The 21988-nt window shown below is 40.6% G+C and overlaps 1 protein-coding gene across 6 annotated transcripts in view; it reads left to right on the top strand.

Moving 5' to 3' along the window:
• TEX14 (testis expressed 14, intercellular bridge forming factor) overlaps positions 1-21988 on the top strand; it is a 121135-nt gene that overhangs the window by 86074 nt on the left and 13073 nt on the right. For 5 of the 6 annotated variants that reach the window (XR_008418609.1, XM_053892434.1, XM_053892435.1 and 2 more), the window contains 12 exons: positions 3236-3342; positions 5613-5701; positions 7069-7350; positions 8220-8320; positions 9894-10013; positions 11413-11479; positions 14431-14512; positions 17535-17597; positions 18104-18231; positions 19146-19351; positions 20393-20489; positions 21889-21963. Coding sequence is in view for 5 of the 6 variants with exons in the window: in XM_053892434.1 (XP_053748409.1) it covers positions 3236-3342; positions 5613-5701; positions 7069-7350; positions 8220-8320; positions 9894-10013; positions 11413-11479; positions 14431-14512; positions 17535-17597; positions 18104-18231; positions 19146-19351; positions 20393-20489; positions 21889-21963 (1417 nt within the window). In the remaining variant the exon portion in view is untranslated. The remainder of the gene's footprint in view (positions 1-3235; positions 3343-5612; positions 5702-7068; positions 7351-8219; positions 8321-9893; positions 10014-11412; positions 11480-14430; positions 14513-17534; positions 17598-18103; positions 18232-19145; positions 19352-20392; positions 20490-21888; positions 21964-21988) is intronic. The other variant, XM_053892433.1, reaches the window with a different exon arrangement.

Raw genomic sequence — 21988 nt, 5'->3', positions numbered from 1 at the left:
ATCCATGTGAAAGGACTAACCTAAATACAACCAACTCATAGTGGGGTCCTCTTGGCTTTGGGAAATAAGGCCTCTAGGATGGAATTCCAAGGTAGATACTCTTCATCTCTCATTCCAAACCCAACATACAGCCCATGTTCTTTGTAATCCATGCATCAGATTGAACTATTTGAAATTGCTGTCTTATAGGTCAAAATATTCAAGTATTGACAATTATACGTGGTTCAACTTACTAAATATGGTATCTTGGGCCGGTATTAATCCCCATTCTAAATTGTTTAGTCACTCATTTACTCACTCATTCAATAAACATTTATAGAGCCAGAGGCTATGCATTAGACTCTGGGATATGATGATGCATGACCCACAGACTCTACCTATGAGTAGCCCCAGTATGGGACAGATGGACCTGGTCATCAAAGAAGACACCTCAAAGAAGGTGAGAAGATACCATGGGAGCTGGCTTGGCAGGTGTAGCTTGAGGCTTAGTGAGGTTGTAGCTCTTCCATGAGCTCCTTAAGGACAGGGTCTGTGTCTTACTCATTCTGTGTCCTAGCAAGGGTGCCTGGCACATAGTAGGTACTTGGCAAATGGTCACTGAGGGAATGAATAAATGAATGAGTCTGAACAAGTTCACACATGGAATGCTGGCTGCCTCTTGAACCAGGATTTTAGAGATGGATCAACCCCATCATTTTACAGAGTATGAAGCTCAAGTTCAGTGCCTTAAACTTCCTAATGTCCAGGTGTTACAGAGGTGGGGTTGAGGTAGGAGAGGTCAGCCTCATTTAGAAGGAGGACTTTTTACTGAAATTATTTAGAATTGCTGGCCTGCAGTGATAAAAAGCTGGCCAGCTTTTAGTGGGTTTTATTATAGTTTAAAAATTCTCTACCTGTATTACATCCTTTAATTGCCTGCACAGGGCAGACAGCTCCCCTCGCCACCCCCCCCCCCACCTTACTACACTACTGCCAAGGCTCACAATTGATTAGGGGCAGATTTCTTCACTCCTAGTTTAGTGTTCTTTCACTGTGCCCTGCTGAATGTCAGACTTCAGTCCTCACTTAAAACATTTGGAAAAGTGTTGGCTTTTTTTTTTTTTTTTGTATAAAAAGAAGGCACAAAGAACTTACTTAGACTCTAATTTCTGTTTATGTTGAAATTTCAAATTTATTAGAAAACTATTAGAAGTAAGTTTTCTTGGTGCTCCTGGGTAGCTCAGTTTGTTGAGCATCCTACTGTTGGTTTTGGCTCAGGTCATGATCCCAGGGTCATGCGATTGAGCCCTCTGTCAGGCTCCATGCTGAGTGTGGAGCCTACTTAAGATTCTCTTCTTGCTCTCTCTCTCACTCTCACTCTCTCACTCCCTCTCTCCTCTCTTCCCCTCCTTCTCTCTCCTATCCCCCCTCCCTCATCCACCTCCCCTGCCAGCCATCTCTCTCTCTCTGTCTCTCTCTCTCTCAAATAATAATAATAAAAAGGTTCCTTGTATGTTATGTTTTGGTTATTTATCACTATGTAATAACAGCAACAAAAACCCAAACTTCGTGGCTTAAAACAATAATTTATTTCTCACAATTCTGTGGGTCAGAAATATGACAGGGCTTACCTGGTGATTCTCTCTGTGTGGCATGGGCTGGGATCACTCTCATGACTGTATTCAGCTGGAGGCTGGGATAGGCAAGAAGGTTCAAGGCCTCATTGACATGCCTGGTGCCTTGGCCTCCTCCAAGCGGCCCCTCTCTGCACTTGGCTTCTCATCATCCAATAAATAATCTCATCCAAGCTTCTCTACAGCATGGCAGCTGCCTTCCCAAGTGAAAGCTGAAACTGCTAAGCCTCTTTAAAAACTAGTCCCAGCCCTAGGACAGTATTACTGCTGCTACTTTCTGTTGGTCAAAGCCGCAAGGCCAGCCCAGATTCAAGAGGAGGGAAATAGGTTCCAGCTATCTTGTGGCAGTGTGGACAACAAGGGAAGGAATTCATGGCAAGCCTCATTGAAAACCATCTACTAATACATATGACTATGGATAAAACAATTGTACCATATTGAATTTTTCTTTAAAAAATTTACCCTGCTTTTCTAGCATAATCACGGAATAAGGCATTTCCATCTAAATGGATTTTTCAGTTAATTGAAATCCATTAATTTATCAGTTCTTAAATTTTTAATCATCCTAAATGAAAACATTACAAACTTACCATTATCCTAAATACCTATTTTGAATATATTCTAATCTTTCCTTGGTGACCATGACATTTTTCAGAACATCTGTTACTTGATGCTCCATGATAAAGTTGTTGCCCTTAGCCCCTGCTAAGGAATCTTCTCCCTCACACAGAGTCCTCTGGAGCTCATACTTTAGGGAGCTTATGATCATTTTTGCGCATCCTCTCACTTTTAGGCATCTTGATGTCATCCCAAAATACCACATTTGTTGTCTCAATTTGCCGAAGGTTAGGAAGTACAATGAACTAAGTTTGTTAAACTTGGAATGAGCAGATCCAAAATTCTCTCTTTGGGATAAAATATACAGTGTTTAATTTACTTTTTTTTTTTTTTTTTTTTAGATAGAGAACATGAGTGGGGGAGAAGGGCAGAGGGAGAGACAGACACAGAGAATCTTAAGCAGGCTCCATGTGGAGCCTGAGGCAGGGCTGGATCTCACGACCCTGGGATCATGACCTGAGCTGAAATCAAGAGTCGGACACTCAACTGACTGAGCCATACAGGCGCCTGTGATTTAATTTACTTCTATTTCCAAGTATTGTAGCTTTTATTTTAGTGTGCTTTATTTTCATAGCATCCTCACTGGTGGACTCAGATAGATACTACATCCCAGTTTTATGGATGAGGAAACTGAAGCACAAGACTTTCTTAGGTTATTCTGAGTAAGGGTTTGACTAGAACCCAGGGCCCCGGTTTCCTGCCACAAAGATTGCTGCCTCAATAATAATATAGGGGAAAGTTTTGGGATTTTTGATGTCTGTTTTGTCTGCTTATTCTTCACTTGCTCCCAGTCTGGATTGGGTTGTTGGGGGCCAGCTTCTCTATGTAAAAGACCTCCACGCAATATATGAGTTATTAGGTATGAAACATGAAAAGGGAAATCATCTTAGTAGGTTCAATTATTTCTGCACATTTAGCAAGAATGGCTTGAAAAATAGAATGTGAGAGTGAAGAGAAGAGGAATTCCTTCATCAAAGCACTGAAACATGTCTACTCTTTTTAAGCTGCCAACTTTTAGTGGACCTGGAAAACAGGGCACAAGTGAACAATCGCAGCCCTCTCAAGGAGCCAAGCACCGTTTGGAAAGAAACAGGAGCCCAAATACCAGCAGGTGGGTTAACATTTTGTTCTTAGACTCTCATGTGACCCCAAAACCACTTAATGATCTTCATGTGTCTTGTCACAAAGAGACTGTGAGTGATGAAAAACAGTAACACAGAAACAGATCTTGGCAGGTTTTCTCCTTTGAATGAGTGGAAGGAGCTGTGTAACGGGAACTTGTAGGAGAAAACATCAAAGGTAAAGGACCTGCAGGTTAATCAGAATTCATCATTTATCAAAAGCAAAGCACCTTGCCTTTCCAAAGCTACCAAAATTGTTTTTCTTATAAAAAGAGATGCCAGGTACCCCATTTGCCAGTGCTCCAGAAACCAAACTGTTTGGAAACCAGGGTTGTTCAAAATAAACATCCCTGACGTCGGAGCAGGGTTGAACAATACAACTGTTAACCATGCAGCTTCTGATTTCCAGCCAAATCAATGAAATGAATTGGCTTCAGCACATATCACAGGAAGGAGAGCATATGTGTACAGTGAGTTTTTAAGAACTTATGTAAAACATTTTATTTTGCATAGGGGCGATTATTAAAGGGCCAATAAGTGTGTTTCAAGATAGACTAGTCCATCAATTTCAGTTTTTCTTTTCTGTGGTTAAATGATTTTAATCCATGGTTTTGAAGTCAGTTCTGGAAAGAAGTAACTTTTTGTTTCTTTTCCAGTGTTGACTGAGACTAGCAACAAGAGTTTGCTGTTCCTTTCATGTTGGTAAATGTGTTCACTAAGGGAGTATCAAGGAGAATACCCAGACTTAGTTCAGTGTATGTTACCTTTACAAAGAGAATTACTGGAGAACCAACTAACTGGCACCAAAGGGGTTAGAGCTCACATCATTGAGAGAAGCAGATGCGGTGACAGTATAGGCATTAGGTGGTAAATCAAAGCCCCTATTCACCGTGTTCCCCCCAAAAAACAAAAAAACAGACCAAAGAAAAGTTTGACATTTTGCTGCCAATCCACCTAGTCTTTTTATATCTTTTTTAGATATAAAATTATAATGACGTGTAAACATATATAGGTACTTTTATATGCTGATTTTTTCCCCTTACATTAGAACAAGAGCATTATCTCACATTATTGGAAAACCTTCTGTGAACTCATAATTGTTGGATTTCCCCCATTGTTGAATTTTAGGTTGTGTTATTTTTTTGTCCATTTTGAATAGGGCCACAGTGACTTGTCAGTGCAACTGTTTCTGCACTTTGGAATTATGTCCTTGATGGATTGCCAGAAGTAGAGTTACTAGGTGAAGGGTTTAAACATTTTAAAGATAACTTGATAGCTGCTGTCAGATTGCTCTTTAAAGAAGCCAATCAGATTTGACCTTTCTAATTCAGTCTCTCTGCTTTCTGGTCCAGCAGGGAAGTAGGGCATTCAGGATAACAAGGAATTCATATATATGCCACAAGTCACACATTTTCAAAGCGTTAGTTTAATAGATGATAAGATACATATATAATCATGGATATGTAGAGGAAAAGAGATTCCCTTGTTTTTCAGATGAGGAAACCTTTGTACAGAGAGATTAAAGTGTGCCAAAGGCAGGCAGCTAGTTAGTGGTGGGTAGGGTCTGGAGCTCAGTGAAACTAAGCTGAAGATCTGTGAATGTTCTTCAGGTTCCCTGGTGCCTTAAGACCGTGCTTACAATTGTTAGTTATTGTGCTATCACTGATATGCAGGTGGGCCTGTTATAAAAGAATTCTGAACAAAGGATAGGAACAGTTACTGAACATCACCTGTGTTCTGTGGCATTGTTGGGGTCGGGGGCTCTGCAATAGCTCAGGGACTAGAAGTCTGTCTACTGAAACTGTGTTTCAATTGTGGGGTTTCTTCTACCTCTGAAAAATTTTCAAGAGTACTTTTAGAATCATGAAATCTGAATTTGGAAACTGAAAAAAACCTCAGAGGTCTTCTAGCCCAGTCCTTTCATTTCCTAGCCAGGGAAGGTCTAAAGAGTCTAGTGCCCGAACCAAGTTGACTCAGCTTAATAGTGTAGTTTTCCCTGTGCCAAGCCACCTGAAGGGACCTCTGGTGTCATCCAGCCCTGGCCAGGCCTCTACTAGGTAAGGAGTCTTGCTGTCGGAACGCTGGGGAGTCTGACACTCTCTGGTGGCAGGCAGGAGTCAGTGCAACCCCAGGAATGGCTCTGAGAGTAAAGGATGGTCCGGGTGGGCTGGAGCTGCAGGGCTCAGGGTTGTGTCAGGAACTTGAGCAAACTACTATATTTGTGTCTACCCTGTCCCCCCCCCCCCTTTATTTAATTTAGGATCAGTGTGGAATCTGTGTCTTCTGAAATCTGTCATACAAAGTTAAGAAATAACGAAGATGATGGAGAGGTACACTTAAAATGGAAATGTGAGTAAAACATCCTAAGTTCTGTTGGGCAAAATGAAATTTAAAGTATATTTCTAACCTGCTTGTTATCTCTAAGTACACAGCCAGTATTGCACCAGCCTCCCACATTCTTTTCTACTGTTGGATCATTCCAGTTTAAAAGCAAGGCTTTCTGGGGTGCCTGGGTGGCTCTGTTGGTTAAGTGTCTGACTCTTGATTTGGGCTTAGGTCATGATCTCACGGCTTGTGAGTTCAAGCCCTGTCAGGCTCCATGCTGACTTCTTAGGACTCTTTCTTTCCCTTTCTCTCCCTCTCTCTCTCTTTCTCTCTCTCTCAAAGTAAATAAACTTAAAAAAATACATTAAAAAAATAAAAGCAAGGCCTTTCTGGCTACAAATTACAGAAGGGAAATGCTTTTTTCTTTCTTCTTTCTTTTTTTACCATCTAGTCAGGAAAGATAACCTATGTCTTTTAACATTGTTTAAATGAACATATTTTGTGTTATTAGTCCAAAGAAAAGAGATTATCAAGTCCACCACTGTGTATACTGTTTTGTTCAGTGTTTTTTTTTCTGGAAAAAACTTTTTTCATTTCTAGACTTTATAGGAATATTTCCATTATATATATATATATATATATATATATATATATATATATATATACACACATACTATATATATATATCACTATATATATATAGTATATACTATATATATCAGTATATAATACTGATGATTATAATACTAATATATATACATATGTATGTATACTGATGGATATTACATAACAACTATAGCAAAAACAGTACACGATATAGAAATTTAATATATAACATTCATTATTAAAGAACATTCAGTGTCACTTGGATATACCTTGTGGGCATTTTCCTTTCGTATCAGTTTTATCTTTAAAAGGGTACGATGTCTATGTATTTTAATACTAATGTTAAATGACATTAGCAAAAGTATAGAACATTTAGAATGAAGACACATGCACATAAGCACACACATATATACACACTCCCAAAATATGAACTCAGCATAGTCCGGAGAGGCTAGACAAACTCAAATAGAATCCTTTCCACTAGTTTCTACAGGCTGCAGATGTTATTTTCTTGTAAAATCTTCATAGCAGGAAGGTCTGTCTACAAGTTTTCTGCTACCTTCTACTCCAGAATTCAGAAATTAACTGAAATTCTGTCCTTCCGTGTTATCACTTCTTTTCTCTCCTCCCCTTCGAACCAAAAAGGGCAAGCTAAGGATGATGCAGTTCTACAAAGGCAATTACTGTGATAATATGAACTTTAAAAGTATTTTGTAGCTCTTCAAGAAGCAAAAGCTTTTGTCTCCAATGTTCACAGTTCTGTTTTCTACTTTTTCTCTGTCCAGTGGAGGTGAAAGAAATGGCAGAGAGAGCAGCCACCGGGCAGCTGGCGGTACCACCATGGCATCCTCAGAGTAGTGCGGCTTTAGAGGATGAAGTTAAAGATGAGCCTGATTCCCTGCTGCAGCCCCCGCTTGGGGACCCTGAGAAAGTGGGTTGGCAGTGCACTGTAGAGTATCCCAGGGAAAATGATGAGTCAAGAGAAAATGGCAAATGTAACAAAATGGGTAACAGTGACTGTGACAGTGACCAGCATGGCAAACAGCCTGGACCTCAAAGCTTCAACAGTAAGTGCAGTTGGAGGAATTGGGATGGTTGAGCTCTATCAAGTTATTAGCTCTCAAATATAAGTAAGCATCCTGGAATATTTCCTTTGCTTGGTCTTCTCCCCTTTCCCATATATCTGGGATCCCTGAATTCCAGGGGAAAACAGCATACCCTTTTGATTCCATTGTCCTTCCTGTAGGTAAAGAAAATCCAGAAATTCGTGAGTTTTTCTGTTACTGGAGCAGACCATTTGCTCAAAGGGAGAAAAATAATCTGTATACCATGACCCTGTTGTTAGCTCTAACCTGGCAAGGAGTTGAACCTTTTTTTTTTTTTTTTTTTACCTGAGTACAGTAGTAGATGGCCATTCCCTACTGCCCATTTCTTTGCATTTTCAGCCAGAAAAACTTCACTGGCTCCTAGAGATTCTGTGCTAGAGGAATCTAGAGACAAATGGCATTGACTGTCATCACTTTGTAGATTTGCAGGTTAAAACTGAAGGCTATGCATTTCTACCTGGTAATTTGCATGCAATCAGGGCATGGAATATTATTTCACAGTTGTTTACAAATCAAAGAAAGGTACATCTAAAATTTTCATTTATGTTAGGTAGAAAACCTACTGGCTTGAGGTCTTTTAGTATTTAGAATCTGTTCCTTATCAACCATCCCCCTTGAATGGGTGGGCCAAAGGATTGATGATACAGGACCACGTGTCGGGGCCAGGCCAAACTTACAGTCTCCACTTTCTGGACTGAACCTGACATATGGGACATGGCCATCCTTGGCAGAATATTCACAGATCTCTTCTCTCCTGCCACTCCTCTTCCCTTCCATGCCATCTGAATATCATGGAATGACTATGGCCCTGGTTGTGTTATAATCATTAGGTATCAGGCACCTGTCTCCCAGCAAAAATGTGTATCCAGAGCATAGTGAAGTCTTTCAAGCAAGTTCTGACGCATCTGTGGTCATTGAGAAATCTTACAGTGTAAGTAATATGGCCTGCAGAGCCAGGTTGAACCCAAGGACCTAATAAAGTAGAACTGAGTTGTTGTTATATATTATGACATTGAAATAATATCTATAGTAGTTCTTTTTTGTTGGAGTATGTGCTTCACATGAATGGAAAAGTATTTTCTCTCTGCCTAAATACTGTTTGAGTCAGTTCAACTCAAAGCATTGTGTATCTTGGGGCTTGGGTGGAACACAGACAAGTGTCAGATTCTGGAAACTCTTGAGCTTTCTTTCTAGCTGCGTAGATGATGAGACCAACTCTGGAATCACAGTGTGAGGTCAGGTATCAAAGCTCATGGCCCAGCAGGTGACTGAGGTCCAATTGGAGTAGGAAGAGCAAGGCCAGGGTTGTGATGAGAGGGCCTTCTTCACCTAGAGTGTCCTCTGAGACCCAAATTCAGCTCTCAGTAGAAGGAATGTGTTTCTGCCTGGCAACTGCACCTCAGCAGGATCTGTGCATTGAGGCTGCAGCCCTGCGTCAGGGGTTTAACACATCCTTGAGGTATGTAATTGGGCCACAGTCCAGCCAGACTAAGGAACCAGAGTGTGTTATCGTTGTGATAGGAGGACACAGTCACTTAAAGAATATAAACAGCAACTGAAAATGAAATAATATAAAAATACAATTGTGATAACATTTGAGATCTTTCAAAGAACATACTATTATATTTAATCACGGCACACAAACCACCCACAGGACAATTTAGGACAGTTTATTCTTTTTCTCACATGGGGGCTGGAAGGATAGGCCATGTTAAGCATACTGGCTTGGCTGGAGAAGCAGGTCTGTCAGGGAAACGGGGAAGGTATGTGAGGCCAGGCTTGTCTGAGAAGTTTCAATTTGATACAAGAGGTGAAGGGGAGCAGCTGCCAAGTGTGCAGGAAGAGGAAGCATGTGGCAAAAGCAGCATCCAAGGAAATAAATCATAAAACCTCTGCAAAGGGATCATTGAAGGTGTGGAAAGAAGCTAGTTAGTTGCCTGTGCATGTGGTGATCAGGGCCTGAACATGGAGAAATAAGCAGAAAAGGAAGGGGTGGAATGGAGATGGTGAAGAAATAGCTGTTACTTTTGAATCTTCAAGTTTTATTTTTATTATCGAGATTGCATTGCTATTTTTAACATCATACTCCTTCACTTTTAAACTGTAGTGCCCAGGGGACTCCTTATTTTTGAGCGGCCTCAGCTCCCTCATCTGGAAGACGATGCCAACACATGGACTGCGTCTGTGGGTGTTCAAACTCAGTGCCAGCTTGAGTTGTCTAGGGCCTTTCTTCTTAGAATTTCAGAGCATAAAGGTCACCTAACTCCCTCCGCCTCCATTGTACAGATGAGGATGATGAGTCCCAGGATTTTCATTTGCCTCACTTGCTGCAAGGGTTCACAGCTTGCTGTGGGGAAGGAAGGCAGAGGCAGGTGGTGCAAACAGGTTGGGGGGGGCGGCCCAAGTGATTTTAGATAACCCCGTTATTAACACTGCATCCAACTATAAAGGGATTTGTTTACAATGAACACCGACCTAAAAGTGATTTCCTACATTATTAATAGGATCAGTCCATGCAATCAACTTGTTCACCAGAGTCTTCTGAGGATGTAACAGATGAATTTTTAACTCCAGACTATGAATATTTTCATTCTTCAACTGCTCAAGAAAACTTAGCTCTAGAGGTAAAAACCACAGTTTAGGGTAAAGTACTTTTCAGCTTTCTCTATTGCCTTATTTCTTTTAAATTATTTTTATTGAGAAAAATAGCTTACACATAAAAGCGTCTAATTTCGACTTAGTGTTTTCATGTGTTTTGAAAAGACATCTGAAAAATAAGATTTGTGAGAATGGAAAGTCATATGCAGTTTCTCCCAAAACTGTGGTTCCTGTATTTGTACATCACTTTGTACTTTTTTTAAAAACACTTTTCTTCATGTTACCTAATTCACATATCCTTCCTGTGGGGAAGAGAAGAAGGCCTGCTGTTATTCCTCTGTGTGAAGAAGTGGTGATCCACAGATGTAGGGAATTCGCCCTGGCCTGCCAAGCTTTAGTGGCAAGAGAGCCAGAATTAGAGGCCAGGGCTCAGCATGAATGTGGAGCTGTGCAGTGCATGGGGCTTTCTTGGGAACCTGCCCAACTTTTGCAAACATCTATTTGTACAGAGTATTTTCATTTATAAAATGAAGCTCCTTACATTTTCTTACGTATTTGTTTGTTTAGTTATTTATTTATTTATATAATTTCTACCTCACCTTCTACTGACCTACCATTTTTTGGACCTTTTACCACTATGGAAGGTGGGATAGAGGAAAGGGAGGATTGTAGATCTCAAACACAATATTTGACTAGCAGGAATTCAGTGATGCAACAAAAGCATCACTTCCACTCTTCTGCACTTCTGATAACAGTTTTCTATTGTTAATCCTTCAGCTATTCTGGCTTTTAATGTGAGCAGACTGGCATGTTAAGAAAATCTTTAATAAAAAGATATACAGTACATATACACATATTATGTATACATATACGTATAAAGTGTAACATAGAGGAAAGTACACAGCTCTTAAGTGTACAGCCTATTGACTTTCCCAGACTTGAACACATTCATGTAACCACCCAGATCAAGAAGCAGAACATTATGGGTCCTCCAGAAGACCCCTGTGGGCTTCTTCCCAGTCACTGTCACCTCTCAAAGGAACCAGTGTTCTGACTTCTCACCCCCCAGAAAGTAGCTTTGCAGTCTGGGCCATTTTTCCAACTTTCTAGCTTTTCTGATAAAAGTCCTAGGAATCAAAACATCTTTGTGGGAAGGTTGGGGGAGTGGAGGGGATAATATAAAGAAGGGAAAAGTCACACAGTTCTTCCTCACAGTGGGGGCTGGGGAGGGCTTGTTGAGAAGGGACATAAAGTACAAATGAGCACTTAATGTCTTCGAAGCAGGTTTATTCTTTTTCTATAAAAGATGCAGGAACCTTAGGAAGATTTTCAAGGTTTACGAACATCAAGAAGTTCTCCCTCTACTTTTGATGATATGATGGCCTCCAGTGACCCTTCTTTCTTTGCTCTTTTATTCTTTTGTAGACTTCAAGTCCTATAGAAGAAGACTTTGAAGGAATACGAGATGCATTTGCCCAACCTCGAGGTTCTGGTAATAAGCTCTTAAGGCAGATTCCTTTTCACTTGCCTTTACTTTCTGTTGGATGACAGATCTTTAAAGCTGGAACAGTCCTTAGAGATAACCTCCTCCAGGCCTTTGATTTTACAGATCAGGAAACCTAGGCTTTGTGATTTCTCCTCATTAGAATGAATCTCCTGCTCCTCACCAGCCTCATAACATCCGCATATCATGTTTTCTGTACTTCCCCTTGCATCCTTATAGCATATGTTTAGTGGTTGCTGCTGCTTTCCCCCGCCTTCCCAGCCTTTCATTAGATTTCTGGCCCCTTTGTGGCACATAGCAGGTGCTTGGTTATATTCACTGAGCTGACCTGAGGGATTGACCCAGGCTGTACAACTGGTTATTGATATAACAAAAACTAGAACTAGCTTTTCATGTCCTTCACCCTAAGAGGCAGAGTTTGACTGTCATTTTCCTTTGCTTGCTTAGAATCTTGGCAAAGAGTTAATAACAGCCAATAGTGCATAGTCAACATAACATCCTTCCCTCGGGAGGCCTTGGGTTCTGTATAACTCAGCAACTGCTTTCCATTACATGGGAAGTTAACCTTGAATCAGCAACCTGGGTGTGGCACAAGATAAGATAGAAGTCAACCACTGATTCTGATACAGACATTTAAAAAACTGTGTACTTTTACTCTTTTAAGGTATACAACTGTCTATTTTAAAGTTCATTTATTTGGAGAGAGGGAGAGAGAGAGCACAAGTGGGGGGGGGCAGAGAACAAGGGAGAGAGAGAGAATTCCAAGCAGGCTCCATACTGTCAGCACAGAGCCCAGCGTGGGGCCTGAACCCATGAACTGTGAGATCGTGACCTGAGTCGAAATGAAGAGTCGGATGCTTAACCCACTGAGCCACCCAGGTGCCCCTACAACTGTCTATTTAAAAAAAATTGTTTTTAATGTTTATTTATTCCTGAGACAGAGACAGAGCATGAGTGGGGGAGGGATGGAGAGAGAGGGAGACACAGAATCAGAAGCAGCTCCAGGCTCTGGGCTGTTAACACAGAGCCTGACGTGGGGCTTGAACTCACAAGCCGTGAGATCATGACCTGAGCCGAAGTCAGTCATTCAACCGACTGAGCCACCCAGACATCCCTACAACTGTCTATTTTAAAGTCAGAGTTACCTATCTATTGAGCCATGTAGCTATTTTCAGTCATGTCTCAACATTCTGAACCCAGACAAGGTGGGCTTGGATTCTGAACTTACTGCCTTCCTCCTGCTATATACTCTGGTTTCTATCTCTAACCTGATTCATGCCCCTGTCACAGTTGACAGCATCTTAAGAAGCAGTAGGCTTTTAGATGAACAGTTAAATTCTCAGGACAACGTGTATTAAAAGTCTCCAGACCTGGATCTTGGGTCACCCACTTCTTTCATGTGGCCTCTGCCCGCAGTTACTTTCTGTGTGAGCCTGACCTGCACATAGCCATTTCACTTCTGTTTAGAAGAAGGCTGAGTGGGATAGAGAAGTTGTGGGGCAGGTAGGTCAGAAATCCAGGGCTACTTTGATACAGACATCTGAAGTACATGAAGAAACCTCTGATTTCCACTCATGTCCTGCTTTCACCCTTCTCTTCCTCCTTTTCCACTAGGGCTCTGACATATACCCCTTCCACACCAGGCGATGCCACAGGTAAAAATCGGACACATGCCAGGTTCCAAGCACAGTTTTGCCACTGATTTTTTTTTTTCATGCATGATCATTTCACCCCAGGGCTCCATTCTCTCTTTGTATAAAGTAAAGGAGAGGGTCAGACTGCAAAATCTCTTAAGTTTTTTTCCAGCTGTAATGGTGCTTATTAGGAATTCCTTAATGCTTTCTAGGGCTTTATGCCTCCTAGGTATTTGAAAGAGGGTCACAGGAAGAAGAGCCCTCATGCTTCTCTACTGACGTTTCAGACCTCCTTGGTACCTGCTAAAGGTGACACTGTTTTGGTGAGCTTCCCCATCGTCCACCATACTACTTGCTCTAAGAAATGGTCTTGGGATCATGAGCATTTGCCGAGAGGGCAGGCTGCTCTGCCTGTCCCCTTCTCTATAAACAAAGCAGTACACTGGTGGGAAGAATAATGAATAGTGGCCCTGTCTGCCCAGAGGTCTGCATAGTATCTAACCTGAGAACTGGTGGGGAGTAACTTTGGATACTTGATATCAAGAAGAACAGAAGAGGTGCACCTGGGTGGCTCAGCCAGTTAGGCATCTGACTCTTGGTTTCAGCTCAGGGCATGATCTCACAGTTTCATGAGTTCACGCCCCATGTTGGGCTGCTCCGTGCTGTCAGTGCCGTGCCTGCTTGGGATTTTCTGTCTGTCTCTCTCTCTCTGCCCCTCCCTCACTCACACTGTCTCTGTCTCTGTCTCTGTCTCTGTCTCTCTCTCTCTCTCTCTCTCAAAATAAATAAACTTAAAAAAAAGAACGGAAGATAGTTGAATTAGCTCCTTAGTACTCAAGCCCCCCACCCCCATTCTTTAAGTGGAGTATGATGGCCAAGAGGCTCAGCACTCTGGGAATGCCCAGCTAATGGTCTTTTCTATTTGGAATCTTTAGTGAACAAACAGTTCTTGGTTTCAACGCCCCCTGGTGTCTGTTGACAGGAACCAGGTCAGTTTGCCTTCCTGAAAAGACAAAACAACATTTGTCTCCAGAAATAACTGTGCTGTTATAACTGAAAGGCCAGTAAATGGCTTGATTGTATTTTGAGTGTCAGAATATAGTTACTCCCTCTGAGCAAGGAAAATAAACTTTCAGAGCAAAAACCTCTCCTATAGCACTCAATCCAAACCCAATTAGGAAGTACTTTGTTTATCCAGATTATTTCTCATTCTGAACCAGACCAAGGGAAATTCTAGAGAATGAAAACAGTAATTTGGGTTGGTAAAAATTCAGTAAAAAAGATGCATTTACTTTATTCTTTCAGGCGAAGAAAAGTTCCAAATGAGAAAAAGCCTTGGAAGGAATGCTGAGATTTTGACCAGGTCTCAATTCCAACCTATACGAACGTATGTGCTAGTATTTTAGTCACAGTTTCAGACTCACAGAAGTAACGTTAAATGTTGATAATGTCCCATATTTATATATTGCTTGTCTTCAAATATGTTTGTCACCACATTATAAACATTTGCTTTGGGGGAATTTAACTTTCTTAGGACTTTTTCAGCAGGATTGTGAGGGATCGTGAAAAGGAGTCATTATCTGTATTCAGATCCTGACTCTGCCTTTCCTATCCCTATGACCTTGGTTAAGTTTCTAAACTCCTCTCTTCTATTTCCCCATTTATAAAATTAGGAATAAGAATCCTTATAACTCCTGGCATTCATTGCAGAGGAATGAAGACTTATGTTCACATAAAAACATATACATGAGGGGCACCTGGGTGGTTTAGTCCGTTGAGCTTCCGACTTCAGCCTAGGTCATGATCTCACCATTCCGGAATTCGAGCCCCACGTGGGGCTCTGTGCTGACAGCTCAGAGCCTGGAGCCTGTTTCAAATACTGTGTCTCCCTCTCTCTCTCTGCGCCTTCCTGACTTGAGCTCTGTCTTGGTCTCTCAAAAATAAATAAACATTTGAAAATTAAGAAAAAAAAACACATACATGAATGTTTATAGCAACTTTATTTGTAATAGCCAAAAACTGGAAACCCAAACATTGTCTAACAAGTGAATGATTTAACAGACTGGTACATCCATACTATGGAATACTTCTCAGCAGTAAAAAAGAATGAACTATTGATACCTTCAACAACCTGGATAAATCTCCAGAGAATTGTGCTGGATGGAAAGCACAATCCCTCAAAGTTATTTACTATATGATTCCACTTATATGGCATTCTTGAAATGATAAGATTATAGAAATAAAGAACAAATGAGTGGTTTCCAGGGGATAGGGAAGAGGTAAGGAGTAGGAGGGAAGTAGACATGCCTATAAAAGAGGCAGCCTAAGGGGATCCCTGTGGTGGTAGAAATGTTCCGTATCTTGACTGTATCAGTGTTGATATCTTGGTTGTTCTGTAGATTTGCAAGATACTACCATTCAGGGAAACTTGGGTCAAGTGTGTTTCTTTAAACGTCATGTGAATATTCAGTTACCTCAAAATAAAAAGTTTAATTAAAAACACTAATAATAGAGGTAAAGTACCTGACACAACAACATTCATTTTACTTTCCCTCTCTCTAGGTCTCAATTTCCTTACCTATAATAATTACAGCTAGTGTTTCCTAAGTAACTACCATATTCAGCCCTGTGAGGCACATACTGGCATCTCCATTTTGCAAATAAGGAAAGCAAAGTTCTGAGAGTTTTAAGTATTTTTTCTAAGGTCGCAGTTAGTAAGTGGCTAACTGTAAGTTAGCAAATGGTTAGTAAGTGGTCAGGATAGGCTAGATTATGCTATATAACAAACAACCTCCAGATTTTCATGGCTAAAAACAGCAAACATTTATTTTTTGCTCATGCTCCAAGTCCACCATGGGTTGGCCAGGAGTGTGCAGTGCTCTATTACCTTCTATCCAAGATCCAGGCTTAGGGAGACTCCATCCTTGTACTTCCTTGATTGCTGAGGCAGGAAAGGGAACATGAGTTGTGCACTATCCTTAAGGTTTCTGCCCATAGTGACTCACATCACTTTTGCTTATACTTCACTGGTTAAAACAAGTGAGGTAGCCATTTATATAAATTAGGAGGGCCAAAAAGTGCTGTTGTACTTGTATACTTAAAAGGAGAAACAAATACTCTAGTGAACAGAATTAATAAAGTCATAACTCAATCCAAAACCCATGTTCTTTCCTTTGTACCTTTGGTCTCAGGATTGTTGCAATGATTAAAAATATGAAAACATATGGAAGGATTTCGCATGGGAGCTGACTTATAGTTTATATTTAGTGGATATTGAAATTGAATCCTACCTATTAGTTAAAGTAGAAAAAGGTCAAGTTTGTCTTCAGTATTCTTTTCTGGCCATTTTTTGGCATAAGTCTTTCTTGGCCCCACCTGATGTTCCATGTAGGACGCTGTCTCACAGCTGGTAAGGCCCCACCACTGTGCCCTTTGCTCCAGCCTCCATCCCCAGCAAATTTCCTGTGATCCATTGATTTCCTCAGGAACTTGCTCACTGTCATGTAGTATCATCAGCTGATTTCAGATGGGCTGAAAGGAGACTGAGGCCCAGAGTAAGGCCCAGACATGCCTGAAAACATACGGCTAATCAGTAGCAGAGCCAGGACCAGAACCAACTTCCTACTTTTTTTTTTTAAATTTTATTTTTTATTTTTTAAAATTTACATCCAAATTAGTTAGCATATAGTGCAACAATGATTTCAGGAGTAGATTCCTTAGTGCCTCTTACCCATTTAGCCCATCTGCCCTCCCACAACCCCTCCAGTAACCCTGTTTGTTCTTCATATTTATGAGTCTCTTCTGTTTTGTCCCCCTCCCTGTTTTTATATTATTTTTGTTTCCCTTCCCTTATGTTTATCTGTTTTGTCTCTTAAAGTCCTCATACAAGTGAAATCATAGGATTTTTGTCTTTTTCTGACTAATTTCACTTAGCATAATATCCTCCAGTTCTATCCACGTAGCTGCAAATGGCAAGATTTCATTCTTTTTGATTGTCGAGTAATACTTCATTGTATATATATACCACACCTTCTTTATCCATTCATCCATCGATGGACATTTGGCCTCTTTCCATACTTTGGCTATTGTTGATAGTGCTGCTATAAACATGGGGGTGCATATGTCCCTTCGAAACAGCACACCTGTATCCCCCTAGTATTTACTACTAGGATAAATACCTAGTAGTGCAATTGCTGGGTCGTAGGGTAGTTGTTTTTAGTTTTTTGAGGAACCTCCATACTGTTTTCCAGAGTGGCTGTACCAGCTTGCATTCCCACCAACTTTCTATTTTTGATTTAGCGCCCTTTCTGCTGCTTCTTACACTGGGCTGACAAACTGGTCCATTGTACCAGGTTAGTGCACTCTGCTGACCGGGGATTCATATAATTTTCTCATTTTCTCTCCTACAGTACTGAAGGTGAACAAGAGGAGACATTAAAGGAATCACCAAAGGAGCTGAAAGAGAAAGACATGTAGGGCCACCAAAGGGTTGCCTAAGGATGCTGTGTAAAGTCTTGGTTTTAGGGGAAAATGAGGAATTTCCTTATTTGTGGGAAAATATATTCCTCCCGTTTTTATTCATACATTTAATGTGAGCGTGTTTCTTCTTTCACCAAAAAGCTGTTAACAATATGATCTAAATTAATAGCATCTTACAATCAAGGAAATATAATGATGATGATGATGATATTAATAAGTTTATACTGGAGGTAAATGAAATCTGTTTTCCATGTAATATACCTTCATCTATGGAAATAGTTTTAGCTGCTGAGATATGTTTAAAGTTAGTACTCTTTTTAGGATATTCTCTGAGATTCTCTTTAAGATACATAAGATATTCTAAGATAGTCTCTAATTCTGGTCTGCTGCCAAGTAAAGATTGTTGTCAAGAGCATCCTTAAAAAGCACCCCTCAGGAAAATATTGTTTGATTTTTCTAAACATCTTCTCCTAATTACTTTGTACTTTAAATTTCTTAGATCACTGACAGACATTCAAGACCTGTCTAGTATTTCCTATGAACGAGATGGTTCCTTTAAGGAAGTCTCATGCAAAACACCCAAAATAAACCATGCACCTACAAGTGTCAGCACTCCACTCAGCCCAGGTAATCACTGCGGGAGAAGTGTTTGGGGAGAAGAACTAACAGCCCCTGCCCCATTGGCTTTGGGAAGCCAGGCTGTGAGAAAAGACTGCCAGGTGTTTCCTCAGTGTAGAGGTGTCTCCTTAGCACCAGAGTTGAAGGCCCCCCATGGGGGGCCAGGTAGGGGTTTGTGGTGCTGGTTATAAGCAGCTCTAAGGAGTTTTTTTACTTTAGTGGTAGAGACAGGCAAATGCAAACTGTACTTTGTACTCTAGCACTACTTAAAACCTATCTTGTGCTTAAACACACAGTTGTTGTTGTTTTTTTATGAAACACTTCTTATTTTTAAATTTTTTTAATATGTAATTTACTGTCAAGTTAGCTAACATACAGTGTATATACAGTGTGCTCTTGGTTTTTCAGGTAGATTCCTATGATTCATCACTTACATACAACACCCAGTGCTCATCCCACAAGTGTCCTCCTAAATGCTCATCACCCATTTCCCCCCTTCCCTACCCCCCATCAACCCTCAGTTTGTTGTATTTAAGAGTCTCTTATGGTTTGCCTCCCTCTCTGTTTGAAACTAGTTTTTCTCCTTCCCTTCCCTCATGGTCTTCTGCTGAGTTTCTCAAGTTCCACATATGAGTAAACACACATAGTTTTGAGTCTTGCAACCTCAATGGCCAGCATCACATAGCCTCTCTCTGGTGTCCTTAGTTCCAGTATATTTGTGGTTCAAATAATCTCCCTTTCTTTGGATGGCCAAATATAGAGACTGTCATTGTTTTTATACTTTGAGAAGCTATATCTCATATCTGTGATTATTTTAGTTATTAACAACTTGGAGAATCCCTGGTATAGATACATAGTTTTGTGGTTTTGTTTTTAAATAATGTAGAGGATTCGGAAACTAATTGCCCTCTTTTCTACAACAGGGTCAAGTTCTTCAGCTGCCAGTCGGTATAAAGACTGCCTTGAAAGTATCACATTTCAGATTAAAACAGGTTCTACCTCATGCTGGAACAGTCAGGAATCCATTCAAACTTCATCTGATAGATTTACAACTGTTCGAGAGAAAGCAAAGAGCCTAGATTCCTTTCTTACTTCCTCTGAAACTGCCCCTTCAAGACTGACCGATCTCGTAAGTATACTGATTCTGCTTTCCACACTCATGGAGTCAGCCCAAAGGCCTCAGGGATCCAAAGTGCCAAGATTTCTCCAAATCCATTATACAAAGAAAGCAGGAAATAAGTTGGATCTTCTCTGGGCTTCCCTGAGGTATCTTTCTGAGTCTGTATTCTAGGATAGATCCTAGGTTTTTGTGCCTTTTTTTGCCCCAGAGATAACATCTGGCAATTTCTCCAAAGAGCCAAATTGCCATAGCTTAGGATGCTGCCTTCACCTGCATTGTACTCTCTGTCTACCCACATCCTACTTACTTGAGGAGGCTTGGGTTCTGCTTCCTCTTTGATGCCTCCTCTGCTTAGTTCCCTGAGAGGTTTGATTGCTCTCTACCTTCTCTGAACTCCTGAACTAACAGTCTGCAATAAAAACACATAATTGTGTGCTACCTTTTCCTCCCCTCCTCCTTCTCCCCCTGCCGTCCTTCTTTCTTTTTCTCTTCTCTCTCCCTTATATTCCATATGTGTAGACTCTTCAAGAAAACTGCAAATTCCTTACTTGGCACTGTTCATTAAAAATGTTGACCATTCTATAGGCAGACTGATTACTTGCTTTGGCCCTCAATTAAAAATCAATTGTTATATTCTTTGGGCATTTGACTAACAAAAGATTCACTCTAAAGTAGGGAGATAGAGTTTTATGCTTTCATTCAATAAATTGTTAACCGGGCAGGTTTTAAGTGCCAGGTACCCTGCCAAGCCCTCTTCTAGGCACCAGATGTGAATAAGATAAACCTAGTCCCTGCCCCAGAGGAGCTCCCCACCTAGTGAGAAAGGCTGGCTAACACAATACAGAGGTAAGTACTGGGTGCTATGGAGGCAAAGACTGGGTGAGAAGGGATCCCAGAGGAGGGGACATTTGAAAGAGTTTGACTCAATCAACAAAACAAGTGGCTTATTCCATCAATGAAACACAGGCTTAATCTTGGAAATGATTGAACTGCATTTGCCTTTTGAGCTCAGTACATGTGTCAATTACCATGTTTACATCTTACTTATAGAAAAGATTGCCTGCATTTACTGGGGCCGGTTCCTCCAGCATTGCTAAGTCACCTGACACATCATCCCATGCCACCCAGAGAAGGAGCCTGCAGAAAGGTACCCTGTGTTTAATATGAAAATACAACCAAAATACAAAATAATAGTAAGCCAATTTAAGGGAACTTTAGTCTCATCGTTGATGCTACATTAAATTCAAACAAAAATGCTATTTTCCATCTGATTATAAAAGTAAAATATACTCATTAAACTTGGAGAATAAAAAGAGCTTTAAAAGAAAACTATCATTTCTACCACCATTTTTTAACCTCTTGTACTATTCAGTACATAGTTTTTCTTTTTAAAATTAAAAAAAATTTTTTTATTTTTAGAGAGAGAGAGCATGCAAGTGGGGGAGAGGAGGAGAGGGGGAGAGAAAGAGAATCTTAAGCAGTGTGGAGCCTGATGACGGGCTTGATCCCACGACCCTGGGATCATGACCTGAGCTGAAATCAAGAATCTGATGCTCAACCAGCTGAGCCACCCAGGTGCCCCCATTTTTTTAAAGTAAACTGTGCCCAATGTAGGGCTCGAACTCACAACCCTGAGATCAAGAGTTTCAGGCTCTGCCTACTGAGCCAGCCAGGCACTCTCTCTTTCATATTTCTAGAAATGTACAAAAATGTATGTATTTTTAGCATAGTTGAGATCATATTGTGTATTATCTCTGGCCTATTTTTTTTCTTTTGATGCTATGTTTTGAGGATCTCCCCTTAGTGAAAATTATTTGTTAAATATATGTAATGGCTTCATAATAGTCCGTTCTACATATGTTGCTTAACTATGCCATTATGTTGAAGATTTGTATTGTTTTCTAATTTTTGTTCTTTGTATAAAAATCTTTGTACCTCTGATCCCTTTTTTAGGATAGATTCTTAGGAGATGGTTTTCAGATCAAAGGATATGAGAATGTTAACAACTCTTGAGGCATATTGCCTTTGCTATATTAATTTTAATGTCTTATGTTTTGGTACAATTCTTGGATTTTGTGAATTAAGCTGAGGGGTTTTATTTAAGGTTATAAGGAGGGGAAGGCCCAAAGAGTGGTTGTTCTTATATCCCCTGGCCTGATAACCTATAAAAGACCTTCCATTTTATTTTTTATTCATTTTGACTGGCCCAGACTGTATCCCTCCAGGAGCCCTGTGCCAGATTAGGCCCCCAGCCTCTTAGTAAGAATTTATACTTCCCCTACCCTAAATATCTTTGGGAGGGAGGGACACAGATCAAGAAATACTGGGATAAGAGGTAAAGCAGGAAAGGATTTGGAGTAAAAAGGGGAGTAAATCCATTCACATGTTAGGAGGTCTCAACTAGAACTGCTAATGTAAGAAGCTGTCTTCCTGCCTCAGTTTGTTTCATTGCTGAGAAGTCCTAAGTCAAATCCATGTGGAAGCCTGGAAAATCCAGTTCAGGGTCAGAAAGGTGTTAAGCCATTTTTCTCTTTATGTTTTTTAAGCATTAGTAGAAGCCATTTCACAGCATCATGTTGATGAGCTACCACCACCATCTCAGGAGCTGCTTGACGAAATTGGTAAGAGATGTTCAATACAGAATGT

This window comes from Panthera pardus, unplaced genomic scaffold (assembly GCF_024362965.1).
Source record: "Panthera pardus isolate Hobbes unplaced genomic scaffold, ASM2436296v1 HiC_scaffold_3, whole genome shotgun sequence".
Taxonomy (NCBI): Eukaryota; Metazoa; Chordata; class Mammalia; order Carnivora; family Felidae; genus Panthera; species Panthera pardus.
Note: the sequence above shows the minus strand (reverse complement) of the source record. Positions and strands in the feature narration are given on the sequence as shown.